The sequence below is a fragment of the Balaenoptera borealis genome, assembly GCF_965194805.1.
Source record: "Balaenoptera borealis genome assembly, chromosome: 3".
NCBI lineage: Eukaryota > Metazoa > Chordata > Mammalia > Artiodactyla > Balaenopteridae > Balaenoptera > Balaenoptera borealis.
The window spans coordinates 176,675,258-176,703,026 of record NC_138866.1 but is presented as its reverse complement, the minus strand read 5'-3'; the positions used below and the strand labels follow the sequence as shown (position 1 = coordinate 176,703,026).

The 27,769-nt window shown below is 39.8% G+C and overlaps 1 protein-coding gene across 3 annotated transcripts in view; it reads right to left on the bottom strand.

Annotated features, from left to right (window-relative positions):
* Positions 1 to 1,029: 1,029 nt before the first annotated feature.
* The window catches only part of PRPF18 (pre-mRNA processing factor 18), a 51,048-nt gene continuing 24,308 nt past the window's right edge, over positions 1,030 to 27,769 (bottom strand). For all 3 annotated transcript variants that reach the window (XM_082385647.1, XM_082385648.1, XM_082385649.1), the window contains 6 exons: positions 26,530 to 26,676; positions 25,052 to 25,120; positions 22,848 to 22,988; positions 22,645 to 22,716; positions 20,273 to 20,428; positions 1,030 to 1,627 (listed from right to left, as the gene is read on the bottom strand). In XM_082385647.1, coding sequence (XP_082241773.1) covers positions 1,547 to 1,627; positions 20,273 to 20,428; positions 22,645 to 22,716; positions 22,848 to 22,988; positions 25,052 to 25,120; positions 26,530 to 26,676 — 666 coding nt within the window. In that variant the 3' untranslated portion in view covers positions 1,030 to 1,546. The remainder of the gene's footprint in view (positions 1,628 to 20,272; positions 20,429 to 22,644; positions 22,717 to 22,847; positions 22,989 to 25,051; positions 25,121 to 26,529; positions 26,677 to 27,769) is intronic.

Sequence of the window (27,769 nt, the reverse complement as noted above, 5' to 3'; positions counted from 1 at the left end):
GAGCCCACCTGCACCCGCGCAGCTGACTCCAGCCCCACCACACTCTCGATCCTTCTAAACTCAGAACTGGCTCAAAGTGTGAGCAGCTATAGAGCCTGGACACAGTAAATGCTTAATAGACGCTGCTACTAGCACTGCCGACGCTGCTAGCACGCTGCTGCCACCACCGTTGTTCTCGTCCCGTGAGCCCACACTGACCCTGACGGCAGGCTGGGGAAAGCTACTTTGTCTTCACTCTAACAACAAGGACACAACTGTTATTTACTGAGCTCTTACTTGCCAGGCAGCGTGCTACGCGGTTTCTTTTGCTCAAATACAACAGTGATGCCATGAGGTATGTACAAGGATCCCCACCATTTGCAGGTAAGGAAGCTGAGGCTTGGAGAGATGAAGTAACTCGCTCATGGTCGCACGTGCATACTCACACCCTTCCGTGCACGGGTGCGGAGCTGCAGTCCGAGGCGAGTTAGTTCTGACTTCGGAGCCGCACTCCCACCTCTAGCCGGCAGTGCCAATCCACCTACTCAGGCCACTTTCTATCCCCACCTGCCTCTATCCACTGAGTCCTCTCAACCTCTAAAGCGCAGTGATTCGTCACAATTATCTGGGGGTGACACTGTGCAAAAAGAAGTCCTCGTTTGTGCAAAATCAGACCCAGGACCTACTGTCTCGGGCAGCGGCCAAGAGTCCTGGCATCCTCTTCTTCTGCTGGGCAGGATGGAGCTGGGGCAGCTGTCCACCACCGGTCTCGGGAGGATGGCGCTCGTGGGCAGTCCTATTCTAGGAAGAACCAGCGGCAGCAAAACATCCCCGTTCCTGGCTTGACAATCCATCTCCCCAACCTTGAACCTTGATGCACTGGGGTTACTGAATTTGAACTTCTGTTGGTTTAATATACCATCTTTGTGTTCCAAACTTCTATTTCCTGTTAATTGTATCTGTCCCAAGAGATGACCAATACTAAAATTTACACACTTTAAAAGATAAAAGCAAGCTTTGAAATGCAAGAAAAATAACACGTAACAGTAGTAACATTTACATTCAAATCTATTGCAAGATGGCAAAAGTTCAGCAACATTTAAGCACTATCAAGTTTCATTAAATGGTTCCATGTTTTTGTTGAAAATATAAAAATATTTTTCTATAAACACTTCATAAGAGGCAATGTGAAAATTACCATATTTTACAGAAATAATTAAGTCCATCCTCAAATGTTCCTTTTTAATCCTCTAACTGCAACTTCCAGCTCTAGAGGGGAAAAGTTATTTTAAACCCTGTCCTGTGACTGTTGTCTACACATTTAACTTATGAGGAAAAGTCTTTAGAACTTAATTTTTCGACTATTTAAAATAAAAGCAAGACACAAAAATCACTTGGCAGTCAGATGTGACATGAGAGCCAACACAGTTCTTAAAACCAAGAGTTGCATTAGGCAGAACTCAGAGACCAGAAATTCCTTTTTCTTCTTCCCTCGTGCCTGTTGGCAATTCCACAAGTCCACGCCAGGCTTAAGTTTCTTGTGATATTCACAGGCCGCACACAGATCTCATAGCGCATTGTACTCCACACATTTCGATGGATCTGTAGGAAAGTGCTTCTGGCAAATGGTCATTAACCTCTTCAATCCCTAAGAAAATAAAAATAAATAATGGTTGGTTGGTTATGATATGGTTAAACTATTCTCAATCGCCCTCCTCTGTACTCACTCCAGTTTACCAACGTCCCCGCTAAAATGCAGCAGTCCCCTGCAACACCACTCAGATGTACACTGAGAGAAAGATTTAACCGTGTGCACTCAGAGAAAGGTACAAGATGGTCACAGCTTGTTCACAAAAACAATAACATCAAAAGTACCATAAACAACCCAAATGTCCATCATAGGAGAATATGTGAATAAGCTTTAGTATGCTCACAAATGGAACATACTACATCAGTAAAAAAAGAATTACCTAGAGCTACAATTCAGCCTTTCTCCACCAGGTTCCAGTAGAGAATCAAGCCCTGCTGGCTAGCCTAAAGCATCCATTATATGTAATGAGACAGCCCCTCTCCGATGTACCCTAAAAGGGTGCTACGTGTGTCCCAGCCTTGGGAGGAATGAGAAAATGGGCACTCAAATCATCTTCTGTGTTCTACGGTCCAGATGAGGAACTCTGGTTGAGAACAATGGATATACATGAATTTTAGAACGTTAAATGTAAAAAGCAAGTGGCAAGGGGCTTCCCTGGTGGTGCAGTGGTTAAGAACCCGCCTGCCAATGCAGGGGACACGGGTTCGAGCCCTGGTCCGGGAAGATCCCACATGCCGTGGAGCAACTAAGCCCGTGTGCCACAACTACTGAGCCCGCGCTCTAGAGCCTGCAAGCCGCAACTACTGAAGCCCACGTGCCACAACTACTGAAGCCCCCACACCTAGAGCCCGTGTTCCGCAACAGGAGAGGCCACCACAGTGAGAAGCCCGTGCACCGCCAACGAAGAGTAGCCCCCACTCGCAGCAACTAGAGAAAGCCCGCGGGCAACAACGAAGACCCAATGCAGCCAAAAAAAAAAAGCAAGTGGCAAAATGCTATATACAGTATTACACCATTTAAAACTTTTTTTTTTATTATATATAACTTTTACAGGTTACTTTCCATTTACAGTTATTACAAAATATTGGCTGTCTTCCCCATGTTGTACAGTACATCCCTGTGCCTGTCTTACACCCAACAGTTTGTACCTCCCCCTCCCCTATATTGCCTTTCTCCCCCCACCCCCCAACTGGTAACCACTGGTTTGTTCCCTGTGTCTGTGAGTCTGCTTCTTTTTGTTACGTTCACTAGTCTGCTGCATCTTTTAGACTCCACTTGTCAGTGACGGCACTGTCTCTCTCTGACTTGTTTCACTTGGGCACAATGCCCACCAAGTCCGTCCCTGCAGCTGCAAAGGGCAAAGCTTCACTCTTCATGGCTGAGCAGTACTCTATTGTGTATATGTACCACCTCTTCTATCCATTCGTCTGCTGATGGACACTTAGGCTGTTTCCATGTCTTGGCTACTGTAAATAATAGTTCTGCTATGAACATTAGGCTACATGTATCTGTTTAAATTAGTGTTTTTGGTTTTTGGTTTTTTTTTATTTTATTTATTTATTTATTTATTTATGGCTGCGTTGGGTCTTCGTTTCTGTGCGAGGGCTTTCTCTAGTTGCGGCCAGTGGGGGCCACTCTTCATCGCGGTGTGCGGGCCTCTCACTGTCGCGGTCTCTCTTGTGGTGGAGCACAGGCTCCAGACGCGCAGGCTCAGCAATTGTGGCCCACGGGCCCAGCTGCTCCGCGGCATGTGGGATCTTCCCAGACCAGGGCTCGAACCCGTGTCCCCTGCATTGGCAGGCAGATTCTCAACCACTGCGCCACCAAGGAAGCCCTGTTTTTGGGTTTTTCTGGATATATACTCAGGAGTAGAATTGCGGGGTCATATGGTAGTTCTATTTTTAGTTTTTTAAGACACCTCCTTAATGCTTTCCACAGCGGCTGCACCAATTCACATTACCACCAACAGTGTACGACAGTTCCCTTTTCTCCTCATCCTTGCCAACATGTTAGTTGTAGACTTTTTAATGATGGCCATTCTGACAGACGTGAGGTGATATCTCATTGTGGTTTGATTTTTGTCTCCCTGATGATTAGCAACGTTGAGCATATTTTCATGTGCCTGTTGGCCATCTGCATTTCCTCTTTGGAAAAATGCCAATTCAGTTCTTCTGCCCATTTTTTAAGTGGGCTATTTGTCGAGCTGTATGAGCTGTTTATATACGTTGGGTATGAATCCTTTATCGGTCATATCATTTGCAAATATTCTCTCTCATTCAGTAGGTTGTCTTTTAGTTTTGATAATGGTTTCCTTTACTCTACAACAGCTTATAAGTTTAATTAGATCCCATTTGTTTATTTTTGTTTCCATTACTCCAAGACAGATTCAAAAAATATTGCTTCAATTTATGTCAAAGAGTGTTTTGCCTGTTTTCCGCTAGGAGTTTTACAGTATCTGGTCTTACACTTAGGTCTTTAATCCATTTTGAATTTAATTTTTGTATATGGTGTTAGAGAATGTTCTAATTTCATTCTTTCACATGTAGCCGTTCAGTTTTCCCAGCACCACTTATTGAAGAGATTGTCTTTTCTGCACTGTATATTCTTGCTTCCTTTGTCGTAAATTAACTGACCATAAGCCATGGGTTTATTTCTGGGTTTTCTATCCTGTTCCATTGATCTATGTGTCTGTTTTTGTGCCAGTATCATAATGTTTTGATGAAAGTCAGGGAGTATAATTCCTCCAGCTCTGTTCTTCTTTCTCAAGATCGTTTTGGCCATTCGGGGTCTTTTGTGTTTCCATACAGATTTTAAAATTAGTTGTTCTAGTTCTGTGAAAAATGCCATTGGTATTTTGATAGGGATTGCATTGAATCTGTAGATTGCCTTGGGTAGTATGGTCATTTTAACAATATTGATTCTTCTACTAGTATACCATTTTAATACAACTCAAAAACAACTTAAAAATAATATATTGCTTAGAAATACACACATAACATGGTGGAATTATTTTTGAAAAAGCAAGGAAATGACAAATTGTGGATAATGGTTACTTCTGGGGTACAGGAGGAAAATACAGATTCTATGATCTTCAGAAAGTTCTAGTTCTTAAGCTGGGATTAAGGCCTTTACACATCTATCTTATTCTTTGCTTCATAACTTACATATCACATGTATTCTTTTTTACGTCCCAAATATTACACAATAAAAAAATTGTACTATAATCATAAAAACTAGCACAACACCCCAAACATGACCTGGCCAATTCTGCAGAATGTAGTCTTAGTACTACTACACTGCCTTTGTTCTGTACCTTTGGCATCTGTTACCATGGCCTTCGGTTCTTTTTAGACAAATGCAATACACACCACAAATTCCCATGATGTCACAAATTTCAGATGCTTTCTATCTCTTCTACAATTTGGCCAGTTCTCATCCAGTCTATAACTTCATAGTGATATTTTTAACCGATGACAAGAACTGTCACAATTAAGATTCAATCAGTCCCTTTCAACTCATCCTTCAGTCTGTGATCTTTTAAAATCCTTAGTGGGCATTTTATTTTCAGTTATTCTTCTTAGCTTTCTCATCCACCAGCAAGCAAACATGCCTCTAAGTCATTATCCAAATTCACAAACAGGCCAGGGACAAGAGCAGAAACCTGCCATGTGCCACTATAGATCTCTCCAGAACAATTCTGCAAGTTTTACAACTAGCATTGAATCCTATTTACTCTTTTATCTACCAGCCTACAAATGTCCTTGTTTACAAGGAGAGATTTTGTCAGATGTCTTACTGAAATCTAGACATCTATAGCAATATTGATAATTTATTAAAAACGACAACCAAGAACAGCAGCACTTAATTTTAATGATCTCCAAAGCAATTTTTGGCACAAACTATTTTAAGGTTTCTCACCTTGCATTCACAAAAACTGAAACGACCCAGTTCCTATCACAGTAAGAAGAACAATGAAATCCCATCAGAAGCCAAAGGTTGACTATGTTCAGGTCTATATTAGATATGAAAAAATATATAGCACACTGCCTGGTACTTAACTAGTATTCCCCCCAAATTCATTTCCTTTCCTAAAAATGATACAATGAAATATCATCTGCTCTTAAAAGAAGAAAGAGTTTCATGACCCAGTGGGAAAAGCAGAGTATGTTGCTGGAATTATACAATCTAATAACAGAAAAGTGCATCTAGAAGTCTGAGCAGGAAGGGTAAACCCCCTCAAAATACATACTAATGTTAACAGGTAGCGAAAGCATCACCAAAGATCTAGAACTCTTACTCTGTAATTACCTACATATTCAAAGAACACTTAAGCTAAGTGAAATCACCAAAACCAAAACAAAACAATGAGGTAAAAAGCCTGCCAAATCTCTTTGGTCCCACAGTAAGCAGATAACACAAATATAAATTACTTCTATGAAGTGAGCTATAATCTAAGAGATTCAACATCAGAGAAACATGGTTTTCAGACATTTTACGTCAAGCCCTTTGTGGATTCAAAGATTGTCCATACTATGCTATTCAAGGAGTGGGAGCGTGGAGGGAGGTTACCTTTCAGCTGATTTCCAAGAAGGAAGACTTTTGCCAGCCAGTGCTAAGAAAGCCCAGGGAATCTGCCTGCTCCGCGTTCTGCCGGCGCTGTTGCGCCTAATCGGGTGTTCGCTTTAGGACAAAGGCCCTGCCCTCTCATAGTCCAGCGTCTCCTGCTGGGAATTCTAATCATGTGGCTGCAGAACTGGATCTGTAGCCATGGAAATGTATGTGGTATCATTAAAAGGATCCTAAGTCTCCTGAAGGAACAGGTGAGAAGAGAGGCAAAGCTAGGAAAGGGAACAGTCCAATGAAAGACTAAACAGCTTTAATATGCAGCAAAACACAGCAAGAATTATATGAGCCAATGAAAGGCAAACAGATGCTAAGACGGCTGGGGGTCATTTTCCTTACACTGTAGGAATTAGAATTTAGGTGTCTGTGCCTTACTGAAGATATCTGTGATGCTTATTTACACTCACTGAACAGACTCTATGCTTAAAAAGTAAATATTAAGAGTACCCTGTCTGAAATCTTAGCTGTCAAACAGTTGTGAAACTCAACAGTCTCCATCATAAACAGTTACCATGGAACGTTACAGTAAATTTTTGCCATAAGGACTGACAGCACCCAGCACAGAGTTTTAAAGGGACATAATCTGATGATAACATATGAGTATTTTCCAAATGGAAACAAATTTTTTCAGTTAGGTCCCTCAGGATTTTAGTTTCAAATTGCTTGGGGACGCTTAAACCAGTAAGACAAGGAGCTGCTTAGCTTAGCTAATTGCAAATAGCTTTTTAAAAACTAGTAGTATTTTTAAATATAATTTTCACTTTTGTAAAAGCAATACATTTATTCAATAAATCCTTATTCAGTGCCTACTACGTGCCAAGCACTGCTCTAGGCTCTGGGAATAGAGCAGGAGAAAAAAAGAGAAAAAATCCTCACCCTCATTGAGAATATTTTCTAATAAAGGAAGACAGATGAGAAACAAAATATGTAAAACGGACATGAAACAAAATGAATATGTAAATATCTAACGTGTTGGATGGTGGCAAGTGCTATGGAGAAGGTCAGGCAGGCAAGAGGCGCGTGTGGATGTGGGAAGTGACCGGAAGGGCTCTGGCTCTCCCTGAACTAGGGAGCGACTGTAGGGCTCTGAGCAAGAGAGCATCACAGTCTGGCTTGTATTTTAACTGGATCCCTCTGGGTGCCGTACAGAGACTGAACAGAAGAGGGGCAAGGAAAGAAGCGCAGAGAGGAGACACTGCAGTCATCCAGAGAAGACAGTCAGGTGCCAGACCCAGACGGTGGCAGTGCAGGTGGTAAGAAGGGATCACCCCAGATGTAATCTGAACATGGGACAATCATGGTTTGCTGACATGACATGGGCTGAGACAGAGAGAGAACAGCTAAGGGTAATCCCATGTTTTGTGTGCATGTTATTGTATGTATTTTTAAAATCACATAGTTCTTCTATCAAATAATAGAGTCCCCTGCCTCACCCTTTCCAATCCCTAATTCCAGCACCCCAGAGGCAACCACTCCAAATCTCTTAAGCGTTTCTTCTGGTATCTACTGCCATATTTCTAAATACTACACGCTGACAGTGCTTGATTTTTTCCCAGTTTTTATTTTTCTATCTCCTATGAAAGGTGAAGATTTCATCTCTTACACTACGTGCACTGGCCCCGCATATGCACACACGCGCCTTTCTCTCCTTCTCTTCCCCCAAGTCACAGTTCTCAGTGAACACGATCTTCAGGATATACCTCATAATGTCTACACAAATACTGTCCAAAACAGTGCCAATATCCTTTTTCTTAGGTATTTTTCCCCATCTTTTTGCTTTTCTGTGTAGATACCAATTCATTCTCCAACAGTGAGACTACTCTCAATACGACCAAACACATCAGGTAGCGTATCTGTTCCATTTTTTTCCTGGAGCCCTCTGTCTTATCTGTTCCAATCTAGATCAACTGAATTCCAGACCTCCTTGTACTGCTACAATCCTAGAGCATCCCTTCACCTTCAACCTGGGAATTCCTTTTGCCCTGCTCCTGTGCTGGATCTTGTTTCCTGGATCTTTGTTAGCTTCCCTCATTTTGGTGGGGTACATCCTCAAGTATTAGCAATATAACATAGTGGAGTTAAGACTATCCAAGTTCAAATCCCAATTCCACCACTTACTAGCTGTGTGACCTTGGGAAATAACTTTTCCATGCCTAAGTTTCCCCACTTGTAAAACAAAGAAATCATAGTATCATCCTCTTACTACATATGTGAGAGAGAGAGAATATATATGTGCTAAATTGCTGCAGTGAGCACACAGTAAACACCATATAAGTGTTAGCTACAATGATAATGATTCCAGAGCATGGGTGACCCAAGATGGGTCACATTTTTGAGACTTTTCCTGTCTGAAAATATCTTTAACCTATACTCACACTTGACTGCTCATGTGGGAATAGAATTCTGAGTTGGAGACTTTTTCCCTTACTAATACAAAGGCATTGCTCCACTGTCTTCCAGCTTCCAGAACCGTTAATGAGAAGTATGAGGGCATTTTAATTCCTGAGTCTTCATAAGTGACCTGTTTCTTTTCTCCAGAAGCACTGAAAATCTCTTTATCCTTGGCCTCCAATATTTCATTATATTGAGCCTTGATGTGAGATCCTTCCTATTCATTTGCTATGAATTCAGTGAGCTCTTTTTTCATTCTAGAAATGCATGTCCTTCAGCTCTGGGAATTTTTCCTGCATTAATTCTTTATTTCCTACCCTCTAATTTCTCTGTTCTCTTTTTCCTGGAATTTGAATAGTTGCAGACCTTATAAATTGACTCTTTTGTTCTCGTATCTTTCATAGTTCTGAGATTTCCTCAACTTTATCTTATAACCCTTTTATTTAATTTTTAAATTTCTGCTATAATGTTTAACTTCTGAAAGCTTGTTTTAATTCTTTTTGTAGCTATTGTTATTTCATAGTTACAACCTTATCTAAGGATATTAATTTTTTAATCAAAGGGGTTTTTTCTGTTCCCTATGCTATAATTCAGTTTCTCTCAACTCCTTTTTTGCCATGTGTTTTGGTCTCTGTCTTTCATGTTGGAAACTTTCCCTGAATGTCTGATGATCCTAGGTGAACATGCAGATTTATGAGTAAGGCAATAAGGAGCTAAAGGAAACTCACCGAATGGGCAGGGCTCATCAATGGAACTTCATTTTAGGACAATATGGCAGCAAGTTAGTTTTTTCATTAGCAGAATACTAATTGTTAGTAACTGTACATCTTTTCTGTTGGGTCAGTTCACAGAGAAGAACCCTCCTGTTTCCTGAGGTGGGATAACAGCCTGGCTGCCAGCATCAGAGGGACCAGTGGAGAAAAGGAACCAGAGGTCTCATCTGTCAACACACAGACCCTCACTGGAGTTGCCTGTTTTGAGTAGGACATCTCACCCTGCCTGAGGCTACAAATCCCTCAGAAAGTGAACCTGTTTTCTGCTATAAGGGAGAAAGGCAGGAGGGCCCACTTGCACAGGGTAGAAGGAACCTCTGGACTACTTATCATAATTCTCAACCACTCCTTCATTTTCAGTCCCATCCCATGGTCCAGTCTTTAATTTTTTTTTTTTTAAGATTTTTTTTGATGTGGACCATTTTTTAAAGTCTTTATTGAATTTGTTCCAAAACTGCTTCTGTTTTATGTTTTGGTTTTTTTTTTGGCCTTGAGGCATATGGAATCTTAACTCCCCAACCAAGGATCAAGTCTGCACCCCCTGCAGTGGAAGGTGGAGCCTTACTGGACCGCCAGGGAAGTCCCTGGTCCGGTCTTTTAAAAGTACCTAAAAGTCCCATGTCTTGAGCCTTTCCAGATTCTACAGAGTCCTCATTAATGGCTCCTTAATGACTTTCTCCCCATACAATATTTAACTAAAACTGATTTTTTTAAAAAATCAATATTGTTTCTAGGAAAACATTCTGCACTTAAAAGTCTAACTGATGTGGGGCTTCCCTGGTGGCGCAGTGGTTGAGAATCTGCCTGCCAATGCAGGGGACACGGGTTCGAGCCCTGGTCTGGGAAGATCCCACATGCCGCGGAGCAACTAGGCCCGTGAGCCACAACTACTGAGCCTGCGCATCTGGAGCCTGTGCTCCGCAACAAGAGAGGCCGCGATAGTGAGAGGCCCGCGCACTGCAATGAAGAGTGGCCCCTGCTTGCCGCAACTGGAGAAAGCCCTCGCACAGAAACGAAGACCCAACACAGCCAAAAATAAATAAATAAATAAATAAATAAATAAATAAATTTTTTAAAGTCTAACTGATGAACTGTACACTTAAAAATGGTTAAGATGGGGCTTCCCTGGTAGCGCAGTGGTTGAGAATCTGCCTGCCAATGCAGGGGACACGGGTTCGAGCCCTGGTCTGGGAGGATCCCACATGCTGCGGAGCAACTGAGCCCGTGAGCCACAACTACTGAGCCTGCACGACTGGAGCCTGTGCTCTGCAACAGGAGAGGCCGCGACAGTGAGAGGCCCGCGCACTGCAATGAAGAGTGGCCCCTGCTTGCCACAACTAGAGAAAGCCCTCGCACAGAAACGAAGACCCAACACAGCCAAAAATAAGTAAATAAATAAATAAAAATTAAAAAAAAAAAAAGGTTAAGATGGTAGAGCTGAATAAAGATTTTCTTTAAATGGTTAATATTTCACCACAATTTTTAAACAATCTAATTGCAAGCACTACAGCATATTCTAGATAAGGCATAAAAATATCAATTACATATACAGTTTGGTGTATCACAGTATGTGATACAGGATACAAATCCTGGAGAGAGTTGTTTATATCCAGATAAATCAGTGAACCATTAAAACAATCAACCTGCATCAACTCAAAAAACAGCAATTTTTTATCACTGCAGAAAACAAATGCTTTTTAAAACCAAACCAAATTACAATCATACCCTTTTAGCTAGATTTGCCTTTTATTTTATAAACTATCATTAGTTAATAGGACTTGAGGAAGACTTTTTTTGTTTTTACGTAATCTCCTTACTGAAGTATAAGGAAGACATTTTATCAATTATTTCTGTTCCTGTCACTAGTGTACCCTGTAAGAATAAAGTCTTGAAAACGAAAGCACAGATGCGTTTAGTGGTGCAGCCTAGGAACATGAAGAACAGGGATAAGTTGAGAACATTTTCCATGCAGCTATTTAAATTCTGTCAACAAACTGCCAAGGTTCTAATAAAGGAATGGATTACCATGAGATATTTAAGTTACTAATTAATCCTAACTTCAGACTAAAGGAATACATATTTGACTCGAAATGTGATTTTCAAAAAATGTGTACTTAATGATGAAAAGTTAATTTCTACAATATCAACTAACATTCATAGCCATACATAAAAAGGCCAAGCCTTCAAGAAGTGTCCACAGGAATTCTTTTCTTACAAGTATATGATTAAAATTGAGTTGATGTGAATTACTCATTCTAGACTTTTTAATACCTGATCTGGATCTAGCTACTTGGGATGATGGCAGATGAAGGCAATCTCATGCTGCTTCTAATGAAGAGTCCCAATGCAAGTATTAAATGTATTAAAATATTCAGGATCTGTAGGACTTAGTGGAAAATTAAAGAAAACTAATAGTTTGGGACTAAATCTTCTTCTGGAGTGTATGGTAAGAAATAGAGAGCTGCTCTCAATTTTTACTTGTCTGAATATTTGATATATAAAAGAACATTATTTCCAGTTAAAAGGTTCATCACTTCACAGAAAGGAACAAATTACAAGTGATAATTCCATTTTGAAAACAGCACTCACGTACGTAATGAAGTTAGCTAAAAATGTATGCCAAATGACCAATTTGAGCGAAGATTTTATTTATTTGACGACAAGGCCTTCACACTGCAGGGTGATCTGACTTTTTTTTTTTTTTAAGCATGTGGTTGAGAAATATAAGAGTTAACACCCCAAGTTAAATGTCTATTTAGCTGCCAGCTAAAAAGAAACGTGGCACAGTTTAGACCAGCATTCCCCACAATGTGCTTCTACCCAACAATGGTGTTCTGTAATATTAAAAGGTAATGTATGTGAAAGAGAAATGATAGCACTATTTTCCTCTAAAAATTTGTTTTAATATGCCAGGAAGTTATTAAATGGGTAAACAGTTTGCTACCAAAACAACTTGCCTTTAAGAAATGGTTTATCAGAGCCAAGAATGCCAGGAGGTAGCATAAGGCCACTTGACCCACAAATGTGTGACATATAATCTGATGCATAGGGAGTGTTTATCAGCTAACCATGACATGTGCATACAACACATGAATCAAGTTGTGATCACTCACTGCAGTAATGTTTCTGTTATACCATTTTCAGCAATTCACGAACATATTATAAATTTACAAATGTTCCATGAACAACTAAATTTGACAAATTCTAGTACCGGTGAAACATGCCAAAATCTGAAATGCGGATATAAATATCTGACGTAAGATGCTGGAATGATGTTTTTACCAGGGAATTTACAAACTTAAGGTTATTGAACACAACTTGCCATAGAAGATTACGGGACATTTTGCCTTTTGGAACAGTGAAAGCTCGAGAAAGATTATTTGGAATGAATATTACTCCTTCATCTTCTAATCCCCAAAGAAACCTGTGTTGTAACACAGCACACAGACAGACTAATCTGTAGGAATCAGGGAGGGTATCCACAGGAAACAAAGGGCATACTCAAACTGGGTAATCTGACGGTAGTAGTCCCAAGGACTTTACAAAGGCATGGGCAAGACCGGGACCCATGAGCTGGCAACGCTGCAAAGCTGTGGCTAGCTTGTTTTCTAAGGGGGCAAGGGAGAAGAGTGGCTACCAGAAACCCAGAGAGGGTAACTAACTGTATGGAGACGGCTGTGGCCTTGGGTGGAAGGGTGTAGTGACTCTACAGGGAGGAAGCCAGGGAAATAAACACCCCAAACTCGTTCTTCTCCCACCTACACAATGCCTTCTAGTCCTCTCACCGCCTGCCCCGTTCAGAAGTCAGAGGGCAAGGGAGCCTGTCCATGTTGTTCATAAAAGCCAGGTTTCCAGGGCACAGAACAAGGTGAGGAAGGATGGAGGGGATCTGGAGGACAAATCACCGTGTGATGTCAATTTCAGCTTTTCTTCCTGCTCTTCTTTACCAACAAGTAAAGAACACCCAAGATATGAACGTTTTCAAGAGATGTCGTGAAATGACTGAATTATAAAGACTCTAAATAATCAAGAACTTCCTTTAATCTGTGTAGAAGAAGCTTTACCCAAATTTGGGCCAAAGGCTACCTCTGCATTTGGCAGACCAACCAAAGTCCTTGAAGTTCCTACCAACAATTTCCATCTCACCCTAGATTTCAGGCTAGCCAATAAGCTATACAACTTCTCTTTGATCTACATGGTGAGCAAACCCTCCCTGTGGTGTGTTTAATTTTTGTGAGAAAGAGACCACTTCAAACAACTTTCACAGTTTAAATTCTACAGAGGTTTGCATAAAACCCAAAGATGAAATCATGTTACAGTAGAGAGCCCCCTGAATTGTTTTTACCATATTTCAGAAAACAGTTACTTCTCACCAATATTTCTACATAAAAAAAATAATTATATACTGCAAGGTTTCATTTAAATGATGTCCAAGAACTGGCAAAATTAACCAATAATGACACATGTCAAAACCGTGGTTATTTCTGATGGGAGGAGGAATTAGGCTGGGAAAAGGAATGAGGGAAACTTCAGGGGTGCTGCTTGAAATCTCCTATGATCCAGACCTCATTTTATGTCTTGATAAATATCACATATATATGAAGAATCATTGAGCTGTACAATTAAGATTAGTACACTTCACAGGCTCCACTGTTTACTAAGGTTTATTATATCTCAATTTAAAAAGAAAAATTTTATTCAACATAGTTTTGGAAGTTTTAGCCACAGCATTCAGAGAAGAAAAAGAAATAAAAGGAATCCAAACTGGGAAAGAAGAAGTAAAACTGTCACTGTTTGCAGATGACATGATACTATACATGGAGAATCCTAAAGATGCTACCAGAAAACTACTAGAGCTAATCAATGAATTTGGTAAAGTAGCAGGATACAAAATTAATGCACAGAAATCTCTTGCATTCCTATACACTAATGATGAAAAATCTGAAAGAGAAGTTAGGGAAACACTCCCGTTTACCACTGCAACAAAAAGAATAAAATACCTAGGAATAAACCTACCTAAGGAGACAAAAGACCTGTAGGCAGAAAACTATAAGACACTGATGAAAGAAATTAAAGATGATACCAACAGATGGAGAGATATACCATGTTCCTGGATTGGAAGAATCAACATTGTAAAAATGACTATACTACCCAAAGCAATCTACAGATTCAGTGCAATCCCTATCAAACTACCAAGGGCACTTTTCACAGAACTAGAACAAAAAATTTCACAATCTGTATGGAAACACAAAAGACCCCGAATAGCCAAAGCAATCTTGAGAAAGAAAAACGGGGCTGGAGGAATCAGGCTCCCAGACTTCAGACTATATTACAAAGCTACAGTAATCAAGAAAGTATGGTACTGGCACAAAAACAGAAATATAGATCAATGGAACAGGACAGAAAGCCCAGAGATAAACCCACGCACATATGGTCACCTTATCCTTGATAAAGGAGGCAAGAATATACAATGGAGAAAAGACAGCCTCTTCAATAAGTGGTGCTGGGAAAACTGGACAGCTACATGTAAAAGAATGAAATTAGAACACTCCCTAACACCATACACAAAAATAAACTCAAAATGGATTAAAGACCTAAATGTAAGGCCAGACACTATAAAACTCTTAGAGGAAAACGTAGGCAGAACACTCTATGACATAAATCACAGCAAGATCCTTTCTGACCCACCTCCTAGAAAAATGGAAATAAAAACAAAAATAAACAAATGGGACCTAATGAAACTTAAAAGCTTTTGCACAGCAAAGGAAACCATAAACAGACAAAAAGACAACCCTCAGAATGGGAGGAAATATTTGCAAACGAAGCAAATGACAAAGGATTAATCTCCAAAATATACAAGCAGCTCATGCAGCTCAAAAAAGCAAACAACCCAATCCAAAAATGGGCAGAAGACCTAAATAGACATTTCTCCAAAGAAGATATACAGATTGCCAACAAACACATGAAAGGATGCTCAACATCACTAATCATTAGAGAAATGCAAATCAAAACCGCAATGAGATATCACTTCACACCGGTCAGAACGGCCATCATCAAAAAATCTACAAACAATAAATGCTGGAGAGGGTGTGGAGAAAAGGGAATCCTCTTGCACTGTTGCTGGGAATGTAAATTGATACAGCCACTATGGAGAACAGTATGGAGGTTCCTTAAAAAACTAAAAATAGGGCTTCCCTGGTGGTGCAGTGGTTGAGAATCTGCCTGCCAATGCAGGGGACACGGGTTCGAGCCCTGGTCTGGGAAGATCCCACATGCCGCGGAGCAACTAGGCCCATGAGCCACAACTACTGAGCCTGCGCGTCTGGAGCCTGTGCTCCGCAACAAGAGAGGCTGCGATAGTGAGAGGCCCGCACACCACGATGAAGAGTGGCCCCCGCTTGCCGCAACTGGAGAAAGCCCTCGCACAGAAATGAAGACCCAACACGGCCAAAAATAAATAAATAAATAAATAAATAAATAAATAAATTTTTTAAAGTCTAACTGATGAACTGTACACTTAAAAATGGTTAAGATGGGGCTTCCCTGGTGGCGCAGTGGTTGAGAATCTGCCTGCCAATGCAGGGGACACGGGTTCGAGCCCTGGTCTGGGAGGATCCCATATGCCACGGAGCAACTGAGCCTGTGAGCCACAACTACTGTGCCTGCAAGACTGGAGCCTGTGCTCTGCAACAGGAGAGGCCGCGATAGTGAGAGGCCCGCGCACCGCGATGAAGAGTGGCCCCCGCTTGCCACAACTAGAGAAAGCCCTCGCACAGAAACGAAGACCCAACACAGCTAAAAAAATAAATAAAATAAATAAATAAAAATTAAAAAAAAAAAAACTAAAAATAGAACTACCAAATGACCCAGCTATCCCACTACTGGGCATATACCCTGAGAAAACCATAATTCAAAAATTCATGTACCACAATGTTCATTGCAGAACTATTTACAATAGCCAGGACACAGAAGCAACCTAAGTGTCCATCGACAGATGAATGGATAAAGAAGATGTGGCACATATATACAATGGAATACTACTCAGCCATAAAAAGAAATGAAACTGAGTTATTTGCAGTGAGGTGGATGGACCTAGAGACTGTCATACAGAGTGAAGTAAGTCAGAAAGAGAAAAACAAATACCATATGCTAACACATATATTTGAAATCTTAAAAAAAAAAAAATGGTTCTGAAGAATGTAGGGGCAGGACAGGAATAAAGACGTAGACGTAGAGAATGGACTTGAGGACATGGGGAGGGGGAAGGGTAAGCTGGGACAAAGTGAGAGAGTGGCATGGACATATATACACTACCAAATGTAAAACAGATAGCTAGTGGGAAGCAGCTGCACAGCACAGGGAGATCAGCTTGGTGCTTTGTGTCCCCCCTCGAGGGGTGGGATAGAGAGGGTGGGAGGGAGACACAAGAGGGAAGAGATATGGGGATATATGTATACATATAGCTGATTCACTTTGTTATACAGCAGAAACTAATACACCATTGTAAAGCAATTATACTCCAATAAAGATGTTAAAAAAAAATTAAAAGAAGAAAAAGAAAAATTACCCTATTAAATGACTTTCACTATTACCTCCTCAGCAAATATCTTAACGTAGAAAAGGTTTGGGTTTATACATTTACCAGGGGTCAGCAAACTACGGCCCACGGGCCACTCGCCCCTTTTATAAATGGAGTTTTACTGGAACACGGCCACTGGCTGCTTTCACACAGCTGCAGGGTTGAAGAGTTGTAGCGGAGACCTATGAAGCCCAAAGCCTAAAATATTTACTACCTGATCCTTTAAGTGTGTCACTTCCTGACTTAAACTTCAAATAATATATTTAAACTGTCCCTTTGTAGGAATAATTCAACTCAACCTCACCCAAATACCAAAATAAGAGGAGAGAGATTTAAAAGACAGCTTAGGAAATCACTCAGTTAATTGTAATCAAGAATTTCGTAAAACGCTAACATGGGGGTGGCAGCATTCTGCCTTGAGCTGCACTATGGGTTTATTTTAAGACAGATCAAAAACTGGTACTTTATTTGGCCTCACACAATGCTAATTTTTTGTTTTTGTTATTGTCAATATTTTAAAAATAGGAGCATATGCTTTTTAAAAAAATTAAGGATTCTAGTTATCTCACTAAAAAATAAAGGAAGAGGGAACAACACTAGCACCATATTCCTACAAGGTAACAATGAGCTGAAGTGACTCCAGTAACGCGGAGGCTAAGACTCAGCTGACACTTCACACTGTGCTTGCGCTGTCCACTTTTTAAAGTTTTTATTTTATATTGGAGTATAGTTAAACTAACACAACATTGGTAATCAACTGTCCACCGTTCTTATCACAGAGCTGAGAGGAAAATGAAAATACTGCTTCTACCTGTGGCTACATGAAAAAGGAAAAGTAAAGAGAGCCCGAGGGTCAGGGGCTTCTTAACACTCAGCTCACCTGCTACCCGACTATCCTGGCTGTGTGAGTTTGCAACCTCAGGTTTAAGCAATGGCCTCCAGGGAAAACGGCAGAGAAGCGTCAGAGAAATCAACAGACCAGAAAGGGCAACAGTTAACTGGATGTTTGCACACATCAAGTGGTAGGGATCTCCCCCATATCTTCTAAAGCAGCCCTACTCCTATTTTGGGGCAATTCTGCCTGTTAAAAAGCTTCTTTGTACTATTTTTGCAACCTCTTACCCATCTCTCATTGTTTCAAAATAAAAAGATTAAAAAAAGAAAGAATCCTTTCCTTACACTGATTAGAAATGAGCCTTCATTCCTATACCTTAGCTGGTCCTTAACTGTATGGGACAAGTTTAATCCCTCTTCCACCAGAAAGTTCTCTCATTATCTATAGTTACCCAGACCCCCACCAAGAGTCTCCTTTATCAAGGACTAGAAAAAAAAAAAGGAAGACTTTCACCTCTCTCGTCCTCTAGAGTATTCATTCATTCGGCAAATATTTACTGAGCACCCACCATGAGTACTATTCCAGACGCTGCGGATACGAGAGTGAACTATGCTCTTGCCTTGTGGAATTTATACTACATTATTACATCTAATAATGTAGCATAAGCTATCATTAGACTTTCCAGTAGCCATACTGTACTGCTGTTATTGTACTTAAATTCCCTAATTCTTCCTCATATACATCGCTCAAACTGTTCGCTCAAGTCTAACTTGACTTGTTAGAAGTCTAACTGAGTTAGACTTCCAAATTTCTTTACGGTCATCAATGCTAAATATTATATTTTTAGAATCTGCTTTTTTCTTCAGTCTGTCAAGAACTTCTGGAATGCAAATTTCTTTTCCACCTGAACGCACACCCTATCCCTTCTGTTCTTACTGTCTGTTAATCTGATAAATATACCTCTCAGTACAGTCATCCAAACTGGTCATTAAAATTGTTGAATAGCACAGTATTGAGGTCACTAAGAGCCCCATGGCATGTCCCTAGCATGCACCCAAACAGACATGGATCCATTATTTAGTATGCATGGCTTCTCTCACTCAACAAGCTGAGTGAGTCCACCTGATTATTTTATCATATTTACATCTGTACACAAGAATATTATTGGATTTAGGTCAAACACCTTCCTAAAGTTCAGATACAGTAGGTTTGCCAATTTTCCCCAATCACCTTGGGAAAAAGGGGGAAAAACATTTTAATGGGAAGAGAAGAGTTAAAAAGGAAGAAAAATGGAGGGAGGATAGGTCCTGTATAGCTTCCAAAATAAACCAGAAGTCTTTAAAATACTAGGCATATTTTTAAACAGAAAAATCAGTTTATAAGATGATGGTAATCATACCATTGTCTAAAGAAGATGTTGTCTTTAAGACAATTTATCTAATTATATGAACTCTTATACACACTATAGCTTTGGCCATGGTATAGCTGAACACAATTAGCAAATTTAATCACTGGCAGCTGTTTTCTATTAAAGCCAAACCACATTTGTTTTTTCCCAACTAAAAGCTTTTTGCCTTCGATACGGTCAATGGTGGTTATTAAGAAAATGGAAATGTTTTGAATTTCCACAAGTATATTTGAACTCTGTAAGTTCTACAGTTCACATTAGGGGGTCAGGTTGAAATCATATCTTAAAATGCTAATATGTATGAATAAGGTACAAAGCATGACACAAAATAACCTTTAGCACTTGGAATTGAAATGAAATAAAAAGATAATCCATGAACATAATAGTGACTGCTGTCTGGCACAAATTCTGAAAGCACTTGCGGCATTTTAAGTGAATCTTACACTTTAAATAAACTTTCAGAGTTTCATCTTCAAGCTTTAGAGTTAACGTCCAGCAAAAGTCATTATACAGACACAACCTGGGATTTTTGACACCTTGGCAAAAGCTAGATTACAGTTGAGGGTTTTTTCCCACTAAAAAGAAAAGTTTAACCCAATAGCAGTGTAACCAGGTTTATGTGAGGCAGGTATAACTTTAAGAAAATAAACTATAAATACTTTAAATCTGTTTGTGTACCGAAGTGTTGTTATAAATTATTTAAAAATATTTACTAGCCATATGTTTACCATTCATACCTTTTTAGCCTAGATGTTAATCTACCTTGAAAGTAACAAAATGTGAATTATTGCAAAATACTCTAAATTCGTCATTCTTTAGTAAACTCCCAAAGCGAACAGCAATAGTTTTATTTCACTACTGAGGTAATTAAAGCACAACACTTCACCCTGTCTTACATCATATATGAAACCTAAAAGGTTTCTATTTTACAGTACAGTGCAAGGTGTCTTAAATACAAGTACTACTTACATAAAGAGTGGACTTGCATCCTATTATGCTATATCCTATCACTATAATTCTCCTCCTCTCAAAACTTAGTTTGAGAACCGGGGAATGTTAACCTCCAGAGCACTTTGCCCTCCAAACTGCTTACCTGAATATATTTCCGCTGCGTCTCATCATTTAAAACATGTGCCACGTGCTTGGAAAAAATCTTTTCCCTACCAGTTCTGGCATGGATGCCGACCATAGTGACACCAATGGGCCAAGGGGCGTTTCCAATGGCCATCTGCAGGTAAGCGTCATTAGCCTACGAAGAGAGTTGAAGAAGACATCAGGAAAGCAGAAATATTCCGCTGGTCCAAGTTTTCATTTAGTATTTCACAGCCCTTCGTGATGAAATTTTCATCCATCTCTTGGGCGTGTTGAAAATATTACCATTCCCATTATTCGAACAAAAGAAATTAAAATATGGGGTGACTGACGTGCTTACCCAGGACCACAAATGTCTGTGGAAAAACAGAAACCAACGCTAACCCAGTGAGTAAAAAGACAAAACATTCCTTTGAAGCCCTGGTGCACTGGAAGTTAATACATTTCAGATCTGGAATTACCAGGCAGGTAATTTGATGCACTGACAAAAACTCTAGTCTGAGTTTCCGTTAGACCTAGTCTTCTCCCTAGGTGGTCACAGAGAAGACAGAGGCTAACTAGTTTTTCATAATCCAACCTGAAACTACAACTACTCCCTGCACAGCAGTGCAGACCTCTGAAAGCAGTGTGGGCTCTGTGTGCTGGGACCATCACATCGGGCCCATAGCAGATGTGTAAACAGAGATTAAATACTGGCCCTCGAGCCAAATAGCTAAAGGATGAGATCATTTCACTTTGGCCCCCCCAAACCTCCCACCTGCCAAGAACCTTAAAAGCGACAAAATGAGAAGAGAGAAAGCAATGAAGAAAAATGGCTCTTTTTCTAAACCAAGCCTGGCTACCTGGGCTGGGGTGGGGGACAAAACAGAAAGCAAGTAAACTCTAAAAGACCCCAGCGGTTTCAGAGAGGCTTACACAGCCCGGCCTCAAAGAGATCTTCATTTAAAAATCAAACAACTATGAGACTGATATACGGAATTTTAAAACAGCATATACACATTTTTTTAAATCACTGATACTTGTGTGTGTAAAGTTTAATACTGGCTATTAACTGATAAAATTTCCAATATTCAGTTTCCCCAAATTTCCAAAGAAGACTGTCCTAATATTAAGTTTTAGTTCTTTCTGTACTTTATATAAAATAAACTTTCACCAGCTTCTCATATGCGAGAATGAGAAAAGTAACAAGAGGGAAGGCATCGCCTCTAGCAGGCAAGTGCCGTGAATTCCTTCTGCACTGATGGTGACCTTATCCATCGATCCCAATGCAATCATCCCTGGTAAGCTCCAGGCAACTCACAGAAACTATCCAAAAATAAAACTCATAAAGCAGAAACGCTTTCTTTGACTAACCAACAGGCTCTCATCTAGAGGGATTAAAAACACTACTTTGGCCCATTAGCATGAGGCTCTCATCAAGGAGACCTCCAGTCACCCAGGATCACCCACAGTCCCTTCTGAGGACAGACACTCAGAGCACAGGAATAAGCAACGCACCCCCACTTTTCTGGCAGAGCCCCAGCGAGGCTCTGGAACCGTCACTGGAGATGCTGCACGGACCCCCCCACTCCTCCCCTCTTGGGAGGCACAGCCACTGGAAGCCTCCCTCCTCACACTCGGCTGATGGCCCACGAGCAGGGGTGCACTTCCAATCCCATTAGTGGTGCAAGAGGCCCTTCTCTTCTTGTTCGCCACACTGACTGATGGCCTTCCACCTCCTTTCTAAACTCTACCCAAGGAGCACGTGGACACCAGAGCTCTCTCCCCGCCACCTGGCCGCAGAGCCCGTTCAGGAATAAAGGCGCTGCAGCAGGGGACGAGTCTCCCCTCCTGGGCTTTGCTATTGTTGCAGTGCTGAAATGGGAGAGAGAAATTCTGGCAGCCTTACTTAAAACATTTTCTCAGAGAAACCAGCACACAGGGCGGTTAAGTTCCACTGTATCATTAGTACAACGGTTCAGCTATATTATGGATTAAGTAGGTTTTTATAGCTGGCCTGGGAAACTAATCTACGTAACATTGCTTCTACGGGAAAATTTGTTCCAAGCCATAATCAACAATCTAAAAACCTTGAAATTCAATCCCATTCACGAAATGAACGCTGCCTATATCCAGTTCGTGAAGAATCTTTACACCTTTCTTAAAAATGACTAAAAAATACAGTGTGGTCTGAAACTTTATTATTCATGCCTAACAATAAAGCTGACAATATATTAGAAAATGAAAGTTGTTTTTTTTTTTTTTTACTACTAATTCATTTCACATTTATTCTTAAATCTTCTATTAAAATACTCCCACACGAGATGAACATATTATGTACACAACCTAGGTATGCTCATAAACATAATTCTGATGCACAGCATGGTAATGTACCTTCACATATTCCCTCTGCAACATGAATTTAATGATATCTGTTATGGATTCTTTAATATCGGCAGGAAGATTCTGGAAAAGAAAAAAAAGCGTAACTAAATTTTGGAAGCTACAGTGTATAGTTACAGACTGCATTTATTCTAACTTTATATATTCTATTTTTTAAAAATCAGTTAACAAAAGCATTTTTTGCGAAACCTCACCCTTTTCCGTAGCTTTCTGAAAAGGGGTCTGAGATAGGACTCCGTCTGTTTCTGAGTAGCACTGTTCAGTTTACCCTGTACACTGCGCTTCACATAATCCTCTCTGGCATTCAGCTCCTTAGCCCAAACACCAAGAAGAAACTGTGGAAAAAAGGGTAAATTTAGACTACAATGCCACCCAGTGGTTCTGTAAGTTTAAAAGTTCTCTGATGCACAAAATAGTATACACTCAGCCTTAGAGTAAATGTCTTGACTGATTAAAACATCAACCAATATGTAACTAATGAACTATCTCTGCTTAGTGCGTCACGTATGTTTTAATGTAGTACCTTTGGCAAGTCACAGACTTCCCTATTCTACACCTCTCCCAGCTCAGATGCGATCCATTTCCCCTGAAAGAGCTATCAAATTTCACAGGCAACTGCTTGACAGAACTTTTTTTTTTTTTTTTTAACATCTTTACTGGAGTATAACTGCTTTACAATGGTGTGTTAGTTTCTGCTTTATAACAAAGTGAATCAGTTATACATATACATATGTTCCCATATCTCTTCCCTCTTGCATCTCCCTCCCTCCCACCCTCCCTATCCCACCCCTCTAGGTGGTCACAAAGCACCGAGCTGATCTCCCTGTGCTATGCGGTTGCTTCCCACTAGCTATCTATTTTATGTTTGGTAGTGTATATATGTCCATGCCACTCTCTCATTTTGTCACAGCTTACCCTTCCCCCTCCCCATATCCTCAAGTCCATTCTCTAGTAAGTCTGTGTCTTTATTCCCGTCTTGCCACTGGGTTCTTCATGACTTTTTTTTTTTTTCCTTAGATTCCATAAATATGTGTTACCATACTGTATTTGTTTTTCTCTTTCTGACTTACTTCACTCAGTATGACAGACTCTAACTCCATCCACCTCACTACAAATAACTCAATTTCGTTTCTTTTTATGGCTGAGTAATATTCCATTGTATATATGTGCCACATCTTCTTTATCCATTCATCCGATGATGGACACTTAGATTGCTTCCATGTCCTGGCTATTGTAAATAGAGCTGCAATGAACATTTTGGTACATGACTCTTTTTGAATTATGGTCAGAAATAAACTTTTACTTGTATTTCTATTACATAAAATTCAACCTACCTAGACTCATCAGCCATAATGCCATATGTGCTGTGATATTTAATCAATCTTCCAAGGATGATGTTGTAGTATTTGGACTTTCTACTTTTGCAGTAGAGACCACAATTCAATTAAAAATTCCCTCTAAAGTGCCTGACCAAAGGAGAAGGAAGGAAAAAACGAACGAAAATAAAAGAAACTATGACCAGCCCCCACCCTGCCCCAGAAAACTACCCAGGTGCCCCCTGAGTTAAACTGCACAAAGAGCATCCTTCCCAGAGGCAGGTAAACACTGAAGGCTGAGGAGGCCATACTCCCCTAGCGGTGTTACCTATGCATGTCCTACATAGGGAGAGGCTGTCACTCAAAGAGGAAATTCTAGTTCATGCTAGATCCCACCACGCCCTAGCTAATTCCATGTCAAATCCTCAACGGATTGAGAATCCTGATGACTAATTGTGTTGTATTTAAACTGTAAATACAAGTAAAAGCATTTCTTGCATTTATATCTCTTGTTCTGAACACAAATAATTTGTGAATAAATGTTAAAAGGAATCTGGGATTTGCACATACTCTACCTAAACCACCGAAGAGAGGAATTCCGGGAAGAATGAATGAGCTAATCGCAAGTCTTTGAAAGGTTACTCGAGTGCTTTTTTCCCTGTCAACGTCTTCCCACCTCCTTCCATTCCTTACTGTCATCATCTCTCAGAAAAGCTTCTCCTTATTGCACTCCTTCCCAGAGTGTTTAAAATAAATTTTTTAATCCTTAAAACTTCTTGTTCATTCCACTGCTATGATTCTTTTCAGTGTATTTACATTAATAAGTCAGCCTTACAAGTGCTATGAAGAAAGTAAATATACATTTTCTTTGTTTAACCTCTATATCCAAGCACATAGCAATATCATAAACACCGTACGTGCAGAAATGTTTAGGGAGGATTTTCCTTTCCAGTCTTTAACTCTTAAACAATTCAAAAATGAAAAACCAAAAAAAAACAAAAACAGAAACAAAAAAACAAAAAGTAAGACCAGTTCTTAACTAAAGAAAACATGTCCTCCTTTCCTAGCCAAAAACTACATACCTTAAGGAATTTGGTAATGATGTCCATGTCTTTATGATCATCACCTTTTCCTAAAGACTCTCCCAGTGCCTGAAGAAAAAGAATGCTTCTGTTCATTAGTCAAGAACAACAGCGGCATACATACATTACCAACACCAGACTAAACATGGCTCTTTATTACATATACGTATGGTCCAATTTTGATTTAAAACCCTGATGGAATTTCTAGATAGATTTAAAAAAAAAAAAAAAAAAAAGACAATTTGTCATTTAAATTTAGAGAGCATGTTATCTTTTATGACTCAAAGAGGGAGTAAAGGGAGTGACTGCTAATGAACATAGGGTTTCTTTTTAGGGGAACAAAATGCTCTAAAACTAGATTGTGATGATGGTTGTAGCGACCTGTGAATATACTAAAAACCACTGAATTGTACACATTAAATGGATAAATTGTATAGTATGTGACTATCTCCAAAGTTGTTTGAAACGAAGGAAAAAGGAAAAAAATGTCCAGAACTGGTTGCTCACACCAATTATTGCAGTAAAATTTAGGGGGTCGAGGTATAATTAAAACGACATCGTCCTTAACTACAATCTCACTCACAGCATGCAATGTGGGTTAAGAGCCAGGAACGAAAGGTAACAGAAAAAATAACTATGTTTTATTGACCATTAAGAACTTTAAACTAAGTCATGTTATTTTTGCTCATGCTAGATATTTAGATAATACAACTTTTAAATAAGATTACATATATCACTCCACATTCGACACACTGGCAAAAATAAGAAAGCAAGATACTGCCAAGTGTTGGCAGGGGTGCAGGGATACAAGACACTCACACAGTGCTGGTGGAGGGTGGAGACTGGCAAACCCGTTACAGAGAGCAATTTGGCAGTACTCAGACAAGTTAAACATGTATCAGAAGCAATCCTGCTCCTGCTCCAGAGGGGTCATGTGCAAGATTGTTTGTCACAAAGCTGTCTGTGGTAACAGGGAGCTGGGAGCAATCTCACTGTCTGTCATTATGGTGAACAAAAAGTAAAAGGCAGTGAATGCCACAGTGTATGAAATGCTATGTTAACATCAACGTTAAAATCAAAGGTTTAGATGTACAAAAGGTATCAGGGATGGAACTTAACATAGTTCTAAGTGGAAAAAAAGTGAACAGAATGAAAAATTTCACAGTAAAATATCATGTATGTATACATCAAAACACATGCAGACAAAACACTACTGGTTCTACAAGACCATCAACAAATCAAAGGATACACATCAAACATATCAGAATGAATACTTTTGAAGGCAGGAAGTAGGGGAATGTGTATAGGAAATGAGAAAAAAGGGAGTGAATAAACAAAAGGCACGAAATAGAAGAAGGACCTTTGTAGTGACCAAAGACACCAGCACGCTGTAAACTGAACATTCTGAGGAGCTCAACCACCTGCTGCAGGGAATGAAAGGCATGACGGGGAATCAGGGAAGGTGGGGGAGGGATCACCTCTAACTCTTCAATTGTGGTGTTTTCTTCATGAACTTTCAAATCATTCTGGGTGTCTTCCTCTCCAGGTTCCTGGCCACCCACAAGTTCATTCAGGTACTGCTGATCAATCTTATCCAAAGCTGCTTTCAGATCATTCCTCAATCCCTGAGGAAAGGTAAAAAGTTACATCTGGTATGAAATTTCACTGATGTTTCACTTCTGATTTCTTCTCTAATAATGAGTATAATCCACTTTTTTCTCCACAAAGAAACTCAAATAATATTTCAATTTATTATACAGCTATCACCACTGTCCATGCAAAGTCAATTCTTATGAACATATTTAAATTTAAAAGAATGTACACACAATAGGTAATCTGATGGTCAGAAAAATAAAACATACGAGTGACAAATCCAAATAAAAATAGGCATTAACGCTGTAATTTTCTAATGAGGCCCTAGTGAAAGTGACCAGGTCTCCACTGGTCCCCATCCCATTTTCCTGGTTCACTGAAAATGTCTAACAACTGCAACTATTGATACTTTGAACTCCCAAAACATTTGGAAATGTCAACAGTATAAAACCAGGGTCTCAACCATATCCTAGGATTTCACTATGTTTCTAACAAACCAGCAAATTCCATATTCTATTCACTTCCAGTTTGTGACCACTTGGTAAAAATGGAAGCCTTAAAGCTAGACCCTTGGCATATACCACATACAAAAATTAGCTTAAAATGGATCAAAGACCTAAATGTAAAAGCTAAAACTATAAAACTCTTAGAGTTAACTAACAAAACAGAAAACAACCTGATTTAAAATGGGCAAAGGACTTTAACAGATGACATACGAACAGCCAGTACGTAAATGAAAAGATGCTCAACATCAATGGTCATTAAGGAAATGCAAATCAAACCACAAAGAGATACCACTTCACAACCATTAGGATGAATATTATCAACAGAAAACAGAAAATAACAACTTGGCTAGGATATGGAGAAACAGAACCCTAGAGCACTGCTGGAAATGTAAAATGGTACAGCTGCTGTGGAGGATGGTATGGCAGTATCTGAAAAAGTTAAACATACCCACACCAAGATACATTATAATTAAAATGTCAAAAGTTAAAGACAACTCCTACAATACAACACAGGCGGAGCACTCTTTGACATAAATCATAGCAATACTCTCTTTAATCAGTCTTTAAGGCAAAAGAAATAAAAGCAAAACCAAACAAATGGGACGTGATTAAACTTGAA